At 37.8% G+C, this 13,768-nt stretch overlaps 1 protein-coding gene across 10 annotated transcripts in view; it reads right to left on the bottom strand.

The window, feature by feature from the left end:
* Window positions 1-10,200: 10,200 nt before the first annotated feature.
* KYNU (kynureninase) overlaps window positions 10,201-13,768 on the bottom strand; it is a 63,503-nt gene continuing 59,935 nt past the window's right edge. For all 10 annotated transcript variants that reach the window (XM_009461783.2, XM_087731903.1, XM_087731899.1 and 7 more), the window contains 2 exons: window positions 12,050-12,280; window positions 10,201-10,526 (listed from right to left, as the gene is read on the bottom strand). In XM_009461783.2, coding sequence (XP_009460058.1) covers window positions 10,374-10,526; window positions 12,050-12,280 — 384 coding nt within the window. In that variant the 3' untranslated portion in view covers window positions 10,201-10,373. The remainder of the gene's footprint in view (window positions 10,527-12,049; window positions 12,281-13,768) is intronic.

Raw genomic sequence — 13,768 nt, 5'->3', positions numbered from 1 at the left:
GTGGCTGTTCTTGATATAAAACTGATACTCCACCCAGTGTTGTTTCTACCTCTATTAAAAAAGCTTCAGCTACGTGGTGACTAACAGTGGGGAAAATATCAAGCCCTGTAAAATCCCATGCTGAGGATGAATGCGAAAGGAACCTGAGATGTTCTGGGATATTCTCTTCTTTTGCTTCAGCCTTTGAGAAAGAAGAGGCTCATTTCCATTATCCAATTCCACATTCACAAAAAGATAAACATAGTGGAAATAAGAATTGCTGAAGTCATTGCTTGTCTCTTCCTAATACAGTTTTTGTCCGTGTGGTAGGCTCTGCTCTTGCTCTGCTCCCTCCCATGCTGCCATCGCAGAGTGAGCCAGAACTGCTCGGGCAGTTGTGCCAGAAGAAAGAAGTCAATAAAAACAAGAGAAAATCAGATGCAGGAAGTAAGACTCCTCTGCAGACAGATGATTGTTCTCTCTCGTGTCCAGAAGCTTTCAAGGGAGACTAGGCTGCCTGAAATGGACTGGGAAACAAAAAAATGAATCAGTTTATCAAAGACTTGAAGCAGTTAGTTGAACTAAATAATTCAGTATGTCTGTTCCAATCATTTCCTATGATTTTATTTGCCCATGTAATACAAGGATACTTCCAGTTTTTGTGCATGGCTGTACTCTGTTCCCCTTTTCCCCAGCTCCCTCCTTCTGACAGGCAATTGCTATTGTATCTTCTCATAAGATCTGGGATATGTCAGGAAATCTTACTGGTTAGTGGTGGATGGGGTATCCATATTTGGGGGAGGGAAAAAAAAAAAAAAAAAAAAGAAAAGTACCACCAGTGCAACTAATAGCACCAGGCTGAGTATTAGATACGTTGGCTGTTTGCACTTCTTGGAAGACTTCTTCACAGCAGCCACCTACAGAATATAAGAAGGTCTTTACTCAGACCACTCCAACATGTCTGCACAAATACATTTAATTTCAGCTTGCTTCAAGCAAGCAAAAATAGAAAACTCTTAGCCCTCATTCTATAGCTTTTGAGATTGTTCCAGTTTTTCAGTTCCTTCTAATCTCTGTAGTCTGTGGTCTCTGAAGTCATACACTTCCTTTTCCCTCATTTCTCAAGACCACTCTGTCCTCCCCTTTCCTCTGGTTCATGCTTGTAAACTTGTTTTTATGAGGCCCTTTTTATTCTATATTTGCCAAACTTAATAGGGACTCTCCTAAAGCAGGTACACAGCACTGTCATATTCTGATGCTGTAGTTACCTATGTAGGTTATCATAGAACAATATCCTTTACGCTACGATAGTGGGTGCCTAGTGCCATGTTTTACAACATCTCCACTCTTGTATGATGCGGGGCAGTGTTTAACAAAAATATTACAATGCTACTTTCTTATCATCAGCTAGAACTTTACTTTCTGACCTGTGAAAAGCATTAATTCAGAACCATTATTTCTATTAGTCCAGACAAGGTCTGCAATGGGACAAAGTATATCATTAGCACTTCAAAAGGCAAGTGTTATTTAGGATTATGATGTTATGTTTTTAGGATTATTTTGGACTTAGAAAAGAGAGAGAGAGAGTTTAAGACGTTAGGTGAGGCACTGCAGGTAGCAGCCCCCACTCCTTGGTCATGCACATGGACAAGAGTGTCAGCAGAATCACACCTCTGCTGCAGCCTCTGTGTGTTTATAAAGACTCAATTAATTATAGTCCCTTTAGTACATTCCCCGTGTTATCAGTTCACCTTTATTTCAAGCTTCAGTTATCGTGACCCTTCTAGCTCTTCTGAGCAAAAAAGCATTGAACATTAGGCCTGTTAGGAAAAATATTCTCCACGAGACTTTTTAATCCTGGCTCATTCTTCCCTTGGAACAGGGTCTGCAAAACCAACTTGCACTCATTACTCATTTCTTCACAGAGCCAAGAGGTTTTCTCGATAACCTTTAACAGCAACAGTGTGATGGAGGCACCAGCCCTTCTCCCTTGTGCACCAACTTGCAAATCTAAAATAGGACCTTAATGAAAAAAATTTAAACATTATAACTCTGCATGATGATATACTGAATGCAAAGCAGCTGTTCCTAACAGATTTGGCATATAACAGGGGTAACGTAATTTTACACAAATCATTATGTTCATTATATTAAAGTAATAGATTAAAATTAGTCAGTGATGTTTTTTAAGATCATCTTACCCATAGGTCCTTTTATCCTCATATTCTAAGGGTGCGGGTTTTTTTGTCCTCAATATTCTGTGCAGAGAGAACATAAATGCCCAGATCACTGGGAGCATAAGCCCCTAAATTCATGGCTGTTGAGCCTCTTCCAAGGTAAGCATCTGAAGGGAAGGTACTTAAGGGAAATAGAAAATGACATCACTTTTTTCCTGATCTTTTGAAGAGTGAATTATTTTTTTTCCCATCCTACAGGAACAGATTCTGGACTAATTTTTCCTACTAAAGGCTTTAAAGTCTAAAATTCATCAAACATCTTGTCCTCAGAGACAATGTCATACAAGTTCAAAGGATCTATAGCCCTGCAAAACTGATGTCTTATTTCAGAGGTAAAGCCTTTGTTTGCATTGAATGGTTGATTTCATCAAATTAAACCACTTCTTACACCTTCTATAAATGTGAAAAAAAATAGAAGACAGAACTAAACCTCTTGATTCTCTGAAGAAGAGTACACATATATACACATATAGATGTACATATATACCATATACATTCAATTGGTATGTATTTCTGCCTAAGATTTTTCTAGGATAGATTTATTGTAGATTATGGTTTTTTTCAGATGTTTTTTGAAGAGCCTTTGAATTGAAAATAGTAGTCTTTCAAGGCATTTGTTTTAATGAACATCATTATAATTAAGACCATGCTTTTCATAAAGAAATATAAAAAGGATTTTTTTCTCAAGTAAAGTCTGGGTCTGATTACTGATGGAGGAACTTCAAGATCTTTTTTTTGCTAAGCATTTCAATATTCATTCAGAAAAATGTCAAGATAACAGACTTTAGCATGTAATTTTGGTGATTCATACTTTTTCTGGTATGAAACTGGTTTTAATATCCAGTTAAAGCAAGAAAGTTTGAATAAAATAAGAATACTAATGAAAATGAAGCAGTCATATGCTACGTCCCTACTCCCACAAAATTTAGGATCTTCCAAAAATTGACCCATAGCATTATCCTTCATCTGTATCTGATACAGAGCTATAGTCTTTGATTTATTAGTTAAATTTGAGAAGCTGAGAGTAATTTCTTTCCAGAATTCAGTGTACTTGGCACTCCTACTTTGGTCCAGAAGGAGTTTACCTTCTTTAACTCAAGTTCATTCAACAACAGATGAAACTTAGATGCTATAAAGAGGTTTATAAATTCATTAAATTAATCTGCCGCAGAACTATGTTCAAACTAGAAGTCATAAACAATGATAACGAATGGATTTTCACATCAATTTAAAAGTTCCACTATTTTTTAGTATGTCACTATACATGTTGTATGCCGTTATCTTCATAAGCCATTTTTGCACAACTGTATTTTAAACAGGATATGATCTAGGAAAGCATAATCAACCATTAGATTCTAGGAACTAAGTGTGAGGTCTCTAAATGCACTTTAGCACGACTTCATAATCAGTAAAACTGAAATACCCGACACCGGGATGGTGAATCGTAGAAATCAAGTTGCGTCCTGAGGTTCCCTACTGGGTGGAGAGGAGGTCTGGCACCCCAAAGGCAGGCTGCACCACCAGCAAAGGGAACTAGGCTGGAGCAGGGCTTTCCACTACCCCTGCACTGAGCAGAGTTACCTTAAATTCAGCAGTGAAAAATGTGTCTAAACTTTTTGCCAGTTCCTGCTGGGCTCAATGGCTCTGGCACGCTTGACAGCACACCTCTCCAGGCTGAAGCTTGTGTGTTCCCTGCCCATCCTCTCCCGCCATAGCTCTACACAATTGCAGCTGTTGGTTAGCATCTATTTATAAAAATGGAAAAAACATGGAATTCCCTTAGGCTGACAATGGTGCAATATGTAGAGGCACTCCTTCCAGGGTCATGCTCCCACCAGTGAGCTCTTCTTCCTAAGGCTGATGGCTTCACCATGCACTTCTCTACCAGAATAACTGTCATTGCTCTGCTTGCTGCTGGGTTTTAATCCAGTTGGGGTGTGCTAGGGAGGTTTTCTCAATACTTGCTTTGACTGGGCTGCTCAGGAGACCAAAGCACCGTTTTGGTCCTGGATCGTGAAGGGTGAACCCTTCAATCCCCCATTCTAGTGGGTGAAACCTTTGTCAAGCTGATGTGCTGAAGAACTTTTAAGATAGCCTATTGTAAAGAAATGTATGTTATTAACCATTATATTTACCCCTCACTCATAGATTTTACATTTTATAGCTGTCAGATCAAAACCATTTTTACAGTCTCAGTGATACAGAAACTCAACTGTGGAATTAGGAACTATAACCCTTTCAGTGGCAATTAAGAGAACTCAGAGACAGGCAAATCTGGACTTTCACTCACAGACAATTTCTCTAAGGAGACCTTCACCATATTTTTCTCTGTAGGAAGCAGCAGTACAGGAAAGTCTAGGGGCATCCTTGAAAAGAAACGCCCACACATTTGCAACTTACCCAGTTGCAAGGTATTGTGCTGTCTCAGAAGGTAAGAATTGGTAGAATGTGTCGCCTCTTGACCACACCGGTTTAAATTTGGTATCACACACAAGAGCATCTGAGCACTTTGCATTAAGTTTCAGCTAAGACATTAAAACTGCTTCTGTGTCCTATCTGAGGGATGAATATTTCTGAAAATTTCCCTTCACCTCCCAAGTGGAAATTCAAATAAAACACTCATTAAAAAGAAACTCAGTGTCAACGTACGTGAGGTATGTCAGACATACCTCACTGCTAAAACAGAAAATATATTACAGGCCTGTTTCTGTTGAGATTCATTAATGACATTTTAATAGCTCCCAGTTCTGAATATCTTGTGCTCAAGTATCAGCGTGAACTTTGCAGACATCCTGCAGACAGCCTTACAACAACCACTTCACATAGTGCTCTTTCCCAGACAGTAAACTGAGGCACCAGGAAAATTTGCAAAGTAGCAAAGTTGCAAGTTGGACCCATGAGGCTTGATTTGTACTCAAATCACTTTTTTTTTTTTTTTGTACTCAAATCACCACAAACCTATGGTAACAACTATCCTACTAAAGACAGTCTCTCCAGTAGCAGGAAACTTGCTCTGTGTTGCAACAGGTGAGACCATGAGCTATGCTGCAATCAGTATGGGTATATACACAGTCTATACTCCACCAGGCGGGTGGCATCCCAGAAGGCATAATTCCTTTCAAGCTGCATCTCTAGTGCTCAGATGCTTTCTTTCATTCGGAACGTGCTTTGTTATGAAGAAAGAATTGGAAAAGTTTTTATATATATCTTCATATTTATACCTGGCACTGTGATGATGAGAGTGCCATTTGCTTTTATTTCAAATGAAGGGTTTTCAGTGCTGCTTGTCCCCATGCTTATTTCAGAAACCTGTATAAATCTTGCCCCACATGGGAGTCATTTTGAACGTATTAAATAATGATTTTTCTATGTCTCTCCCACTTTGATGTGGCCTCCTAGGAGGAGAAAGAACTATCCTGAATATATGAGTTGGTCATGTTTTAACAATTTGATGATCTCTTCAAAATCCTTCAATAAAATATAAGTTTAACAAAAAAAAAAAAAATAACTTCTGCACTTAGCTCAGTGGATAAGAGGCCCTGTTCCCCACAAATTATAATATAGGAACTTTTTGAACATATACTTTAAATTCACAATTTGTTTCTTATTTTTAAAGCTATTTTTTATCATTTGATTAATTGCTTAAAACCATACACAAAAATAAAGGGAGCTTTGAAATTCATACCTTGGAGTATTAACATGTACTCAGGACTAGACGTAAATGTCAGAGAGAAAAAAGATCTAATGAACTCTTTATTGGTGAAATACTGTATTGCAGCTGCCTAGAATTTTAAATGGTTTGTAGCTTGCTCCAAAGCAAAATAACTACAGAAGTTTACTTACAGCATGGACTCTCATTCAGCATTTCTAATGTCTTCTTCCAGGGTAGATGCAAGTCATTTGTTCTGCTAGACGTTGCAGCTACTTCATTTTGTTGAAGTTTAGTGGATCTTCTTAACGTTAGCAAAATGTCCAGAAAAAAAAAAAAAAAAAGAAAAAAAAGTGCAACCGCAGAAGTATTTTTCTGTCTAGAAAATTACACGACCATAAGTTTTCCTTTTCCCTGATGTCTTCTCTGCCATAATAATGGCTTCAGGATTTAAATCCTTTGCTGCTATTGTGACTTCAAAGCCTTAAAACTGCAATTGAATGAAGTAGTTCATCTGTCATTATTCAAATATGAAGCAATTATGATGAAATAAAGATAGAATTCCATTGAGAAATACCCCAATCAATTCTCACTTATATTTAACTAGAAACATAAAATGATGCTTAGAAGAGTAAGTTTAGGTAATAAAAACTTGGAATATAAAAAGTATGAATTACTGTTCTATAACTTATTCATTTCTGAATAAGCTTTCTAAATATATTGCACAAATATTGACAAAAGTTTAAGCTTACAATGCAAAACTGTCTCTCAGCTGGTCGTAAAGAGTGACTAGCTTTTCAGAAACACATTTTCGTCAGTTTGGGTGCCCAGAGGTTCACATAGGAACCTGTTGAGATTTTTAAGGGTCTCTGAGCAGGTCAGCTCCCTCTGAAACATGTTAGATCATGACATGGTAATTGCATCTGGAAGTAGTGAGTTTTACAGTGAGTATATGAAATAACACACCTACCTTGGCCATGTCTTCATTATATTGCTGTCACTGCTTTGATGTTTACATATCCTGTAAAGCCCCTCTGCAGATTTAGCCCTAGATGCTTACTTTCACCTTTCTGAACACAACCAAGGCTCAACCCTACCTCTGGGGCTAGAATTTCATGGGGAATTCCCACCTGTACCCAGTTATATTTGGGAACATGATGCTAACATAATGTAACATATGTTAAAAAGTTAATTATTTTGTTTTATTATCTTCCATCCTTTCTTTCTCCTTTCATCTTTCTTGCTTAATCTACCCGTGTATAATACTCTGCTGATAAAATGAAAGCAAGGTGGATTCTGCAGTAGTCCGACCAAGGGCTCCCGACATTTTGCATCTTAAGCTCTTCAAATGGGTCATGTCCTTCCCATTCTTAATCATGCAACAAGCTCAGATGAGAAAATAAGTATATGTCATACCTTTTTCTTCACTCATAGTGTATTGTTTTTTCAGAAAACAAAACCACCCTTTTCTGCTTATGAAAGAGGACTTTGCTTTCTCCTTAGTCTTCCCATGGCAAAACAGGGTAAAAATATGCACAAATGGATCTTATAGTATTTTCCCCTCATGTTTTCAACAGTTGCAGTGAGTTTGAGGGATGTATACAGCATTAAATTGTGTTGTGCTGAGAAAGATCACATACAACCAGGGATCTACATATTCACATTTATCTTCCATCATTTTATAGGCATTTTATCACTCTACCTGGGTATCAATTTTCTGTCATCGACAGACACTCACGTCTTGCAGTTTAATTTGAAAATATAATTTCTTCAGACAATCCAAGAACTAAATGTTATCACAATTGGAAAGCAGTAGTACTTAATACTGAATTTTAAATCAAAGATGTAACTAGCAAGAAGCATTTGGGGTGTATACAATTAATTATTTCACACATAATTATTCCTGATATTACTCTGTGATAACTTAGAGCATTTGAAAAAGCAGACTGTAATATTGGTTTGTTGTTTCGTTGGTTTTTTTTTTTTCACAGAAGTTCTTTCACTTGATATTCTCTTGCTAAATAATATGTAAAATACTGACACCTAATGTTAACTTTCAGTATTATTCATTTTACAAAACTTTTATTACAAGTAAGGAAAGACCTTGTGAAACTGGTGCTTATGCTGTAATTTTGTTTCAGTAAAATGCAACATAGCCTTCCCTCACTTTTGGAAACAATTTTCTGAATTTATATATATGCCTATAAAAGTAAAGAGCTTTCATGTTTATCTTCACAGCTTATAGGTAAAAAAAAAGAGAGTAATTCAGAAAAGTTGAAATAAGTGAGTTTTAACACACTGAATTTAATAAAATCCATCAAATGGAACACAAATGCTTATTTATAAACTCAGTATTTGTACCTGTAGCCTGAAGTGTTACTAAAAGACAAAATACTATTAAACATTTATTAATAATCTGTTATCTTTAGAAACCTGCTGTGTATGGATTCAGTAAGTACTTTACCTACCCTACTTGGTTCACTTTCCTCAGAAACACAAGGAATGGTTTTCACAGCTCATGAATTTAATGCAGATGCCAAACTGTGACCTCAAGATTCACCATTTATCTTCCTGTAACTTCCAAGACAGATAGTCCAAACCTGATGTCTAGGTGCTATTTAGAAAGAGATTTTGAGGTTCTTAGTCTTACTGGGTTTGTCGCACAACCAAGGTCCAGCTGATATCAGAATAAAGTATATTATACTATGACCTAGTGTCATATCTGGATTTATATTAAGCTTGCCTAACTTTACAGGGAAGACATAAGTGACTGTTAGCCACAGCTGTACAGCAGCACAAGTGCTCCAAAGGCACTGGCAGTGAATTAAACCCCTTTTCAACACTGTGGACCGTCACAGTTTTATACTCAGTGCTTTTTTCATCAACAGTCACTTTACGGAAAATGGTCCTTTTCTAAGATCGTGTCACTTGATGGATGAAAGTAGCTGTGCTGCAGATGCAAGTATAAAAATAAAACCGCAGCCACTGAAATACAGATACCTGATCTGCAATACAATGATAAAGTCTCAGCTGAATTAGAACGATGACGTCAACTTAATCAAAACCTCTTGAGTGAGCCAGAGCTTTCCAACTGATTAAGACTCCTGTGCTATTCTTTATAACAATATTCTAGTTTAAGAAGCTGTTCTCATTCTTCACAGGTGCTAAAAATACCAACAAATGCTTTATTGGCAGTTCTTTCAGCTTTCCTCTACACATTACAACCAATGAAATAGGTATTACTGCAGCAGAGATTTTAAAACCACCCATTTTGGGGGAATTTTAGGGCACAGGTAGACACTGTGAAGTCCCTTGAGTTTCCCTGTGCAGCAGGAGATGCTCAAACAGTGTGATAATTTCAACCAGCAAAAATGCCATTGAGCCAAAATGGAGTAGTCCTCACTTCTTCCGCCAAATCCTCTCTCAGCCTTGAAGTGGAATAAAAGGGACAACCAAAAGTAATTTTCTAAGTGTTTCATACTAAAAATCAGACACATTGAATATCATCAGAGAGAAAGTTTTAGTTGGTTCTTGAAAATGGGTATGTGCTGAATAGCTACAGATTTAGGAGCTTAGTTGCCATTTATGCCAAGGTGTTATTTATATCTTAAAACAACTCCAGGTAAAGTGTTGGTTAAATGTAAGCAGTTTTTCTTCATTGCTTTTAGCTGTCTAGTGCAAATCTCTATAAAACTTTGGGCCACACTGTGAGTTAACAATGAGATATTTTGCTGCGGCTTCAACAGTTCAGAGTTCATTTTGCCTAATCCGAAATAAGCCTTGTTAGAACTGCAGCAAGTGCTCATACAGTCCTTCACACTGGCTTACACAAATTTAAAATTGTTCTCAGCTCTCTCAAGCATACCATCTCCAAGATGACTACCTAGAAAGATACAGAGTAAATGTTGTGTTTTAGCCAATTGTATCACACCAAAGAAGGTAACTGCAATGTAAATTCATTCTTCAATTAAATCATTAATTAAACTAGATTTTCAAAATATTGAGCCCTTTGAAAAATCCAGTATGCAGCAGTTAACAGTTTTTAAACAACTAATTGTTCAACTTTTACTTTTCAAGTATACCATGTACTTTAAATAGAATTGATAAATTAAAAATGTAAATTGGACTGTACCTTTTAACTGTTGGTGATTTGTCTATTTTCCACTTTTTATTATGCATCATTTTTATAATAAAGGATTTTTTTTCATTCCTGTTCTAGTTGATAGCAATTCTTCCATGCTTCTCAAAGCTAATGTAATAAAACTACATAAAATGTTTAAGAAAAGCCCCATTAAACCATACAAAGCGTACTAATTCATGAAGTCAAAGTCAAAGCAGAGTGGAAATATGAGCTTTAATAAAACTATGTGTGTTGTAAATAACTATTCAAGCACAGTCATTTTTTTGCAAATTGCATGGGATATAGCTCAGCCTACTCGAAGCAAAGAATTGCTCAGCAGAATAAATGCATCTTCGTCAGAAATAGATTAAAAGATACAGCTGAGCCATCAATAAGAACCAGATAGTGCACTATTGTTTGCTGTTTGTTTTGAAGATGTAATTGCAGATCCCAGGATTTCAAGAAATCTGTGCACATCATGGAAAGAATTGTAGAGAGGAACTGGGGCAACGCGAAGAGCATTTGGTTCTCGCATGTCACACTGCAAAACAGAAAGGGAACACTTAATAAATTCGGGTCACTTCATATTTATCTGTCAGACTCTATTTTTAAATGTCATCCTTGTCTTCAAGGAATAATGACTGCACTGACAAGGAGACACACATAAAAACTTCGGGACCCCCAAGAAACTACTGTGAGGAGTGTTATTGTGAAGAACATAGCAAGAAGGGTGGTGTGTTGCCTGAAAACGGACACAAGGATCAGGATGGACAGGACTCTAGCAGTGCCACTGAGGGGCTCCAAACCAGTTATAGAGCCCCATAATTCACCTTAGCGCCTATAGCAACCCGTAGTTGAAGAGGCACACAGGTGACAAAAAAGCCACCACAAAACAGAAACATGCCAGTATGATAGAGTATCTGGTACTACAGGTACAAGTAATGTCGCAAGGCTTGCAGTATTTTTCTTCCCTCTCTCCATGAATTTGAACATTTTGCTGAATAGAATAATCTCTCATATTTGCAGCATATTACTTCATTGTGAAGACAAGCCAACAGTGTAAGGCCCCGTGCCCTCTTAAAAGCAGCAGTTCCTGGAATTCCCTGGCAGCACCAAAACAGCAGCATATTTAGCCTAGAAGAGTTGCCCTTTGGGGATACAAGTCACCAGCAGAAATAAAACTCATATATCATTTATATGGCATTACACTATCAGCCTCACCTCCCAGCAGTTCTAAATCACCAAATGTATAGCCTTAAATTTAGCTTTTATTCCTTTAGAGCAGTGCTCACCAGTAACTGTGCCATTACATGGCACTGCTGTTCAGTGGCCTCTTTTTCTGAGTGCTAAACCACATCTCTAAGGGAATGATAGCTTTTCAATTTCTTCTCCTTGATGCTTCGCAAAGAGCAAGGGTTTGGCAATTTCCAGATCAGGAAAGGGACTGGTGGAGGTTCAGAGCTCCTTGTCATCATCGGGCTGTAGGTGTGCGAGTTGTGGTGTTGAGGATGGTGAGCATCCCTTGAGCTCTGCTGACTGCCAGCACCCCAGACCTTCGCTTTGCAGTCTCTGGCCTCAGCCTGGACCCACAGCAGGGGACCCGCACAAGCACAGGAGAGGCCTGTGCGGGCAGTACGTTGCACTGGACAGCTCTGACATATTTGTGTTTTTCCAGTGATATGGTTTTTTTTCTTTTTTTTTTTTTCTCCTCTCTTTCCTGGTCAGACAAACAGCTTCAGATCTGTAATACCTCCCCCATCATAACGCACCCGTAAAGCAGCTCTAACCTCAGGAGTGACTCCTGGGTGCTACTCACAGAACTACTGGAAGTAAGTCAACAGGAGAAAGGACAATATACAGACTAACAAATAACTTATAAAATAACTCTACTTATTTGATGATTTGCACAACTAAAGATTGAAGATGCTATATAAGCAGTTTTCATCATTCCCAATCTTTTTTGGCCTTATCCAAGACTATATTTGAATAAAAGCAAAATTATTACTTTGGCATGGTATAAGTTCACAAAACAGTGCATAAGAAGATGAATTTTGATTTACTCACAGCTACTCCTCTCTTCTCCAGCTCTTTAAACACAGATTTGATTGGAAGGGAAAAAGACAGTGTGAGTTGGCATCCTCTTTCCTCAATCTGAGATGGCGTGATTATTTTTACAAAGGGCTTCTCTGGATTTGCTTTATCCTCATTGTAGTAATGCTTTATCAGGTATTCCAAGTAACCAGTGAGTAGAATAGATTTCCTTCTCAATGCTTTCATTGTAGTTTGACCAAAAACCTATAAAGATTTTAAATCATTAGAATGATAATGCAGTGCTCTAGAAAATAAAAAGGAAGTAAAGACGACTAAGGCTATTTCTGAGCTTTTTAATAACTTAAATCATTTTGGTAATACAGCGACAAAACTCTGTCATTCTTACTTTGCTAGGTAGCAGATTTGTCTATACATATTATCATTGGAATCAAGTGGTAATATCAGATAGACATTACAGATAATGTCTTCGGGTAATGAAAGACTTTTCTGTCTACTGTTAAAGTTTTACACACATCCGTATCCACGTAAATGAATTTGCACACAAAAACAGTTTGCTAAGAGAGCATTCTTTTGCATATCTGAAGAGGATCCATAAATTCTCTATAAATTCAACAGGATGGCATGAAACTCAAAATCACATACAAGTTTTTCCTTGTATGTACCTCAAGTAACAAAAGCTAAAGGTCAAGACTGAAACATCACGACTGATCCACAAACTCTTGTCTTTGAAAACATAAAATTTGTACTAACGTATTGGCTTTAACATTTTAAGTCCTGTACAGGCTCTGTCTCTGCTAGTCCTTAAGAAGAAACTATATTTGCTTGATTCTGGTTTAATAGCTCTATGCTCTTACACAGCTACAAGGACTGGTGAGCTGCAGAAGCTCAAATCATGAGACGTGCAAAAGCAATCACATAAAAATGGCTATATTGTGCCACACAAACAAGAACAAACAATGTGGCAGAAGAGTTTGGGAGCAGGAGAAGGTGCAACAGCTTCTGCTTGTGCTCTGGAAAGGCTCAGTTACAGGGAACAATAGAAAATGTGACCCTGGAAACAATTCACCCCTGCCTTTCCCAAAACCCTCCTTTTCTTCTTTCCATACAAGTGGCTTCAGTGAAAGATGACAAGATATAGATATGCAAGTACCCGACAGTCAGATTCTGGCACATAAACGCTATATAGCTGCTCATGGACAATCATGCCTCCACTGACTGCAGCTGTAAAATCAGAGGGAAGGTGGAGATCCTGTATGAAAATCCATGATCTTCACTCTTATGAAATCACTGCTCTACACTGAAGGAGTAATACTTTTAAGATTTCTTATACCATAACCTGAAACAGTGTATAAAGAGGCAACTGAGAAATCCCATTCAAAATACAAGATCTGGTTTCCAGCAGCATCTGGAGATCACTCTTTTGTAGACTATCCCAAGTATTACTCCATGATGCTATCACAACCGCTAGATGCTGCACAAAACCAAAAGCCCCTACATGTGTTTTCTGTGAAACACAATATGGCTGCTGCTAAGACAGACTTTTCATGGAGACAGTGCAGTCATGGAAATGAATGTGACAGGGACCAGAGCCATCAGCAGTCAGTACTTGCACCGGTCAACAAAAATCTAGAGGTGCTTCCCTCACCACACAGGCAAGCAGAGCATACACATTCAGCAGATTACTGGAGGTAAAATGGAGACCTGCCTCCTATTCCTCTGGGCTTTGCAGCA

The sequence above is a fragment of the Nipponia nippon genome, unplaced genomic scaffold (genome assembly GCF_047370975.1).
Source record: "Nipponia nippon isolate SJK-2023a ecotype South Korea unplaced genomic scaffold, ASM4737097v1 scaffold_5, whole genome shotgun sequence".
NCBI lineage: Eukaryota > Metazoa > Chordata > Aves > Pelecaniformes > Threskiornithidae > Nipponia > Nipponia nippon.
Note: the sequence above shows the minus strand (reverse complement) of the source record. Positions and strands in the feature narration are given on the sequence as shown.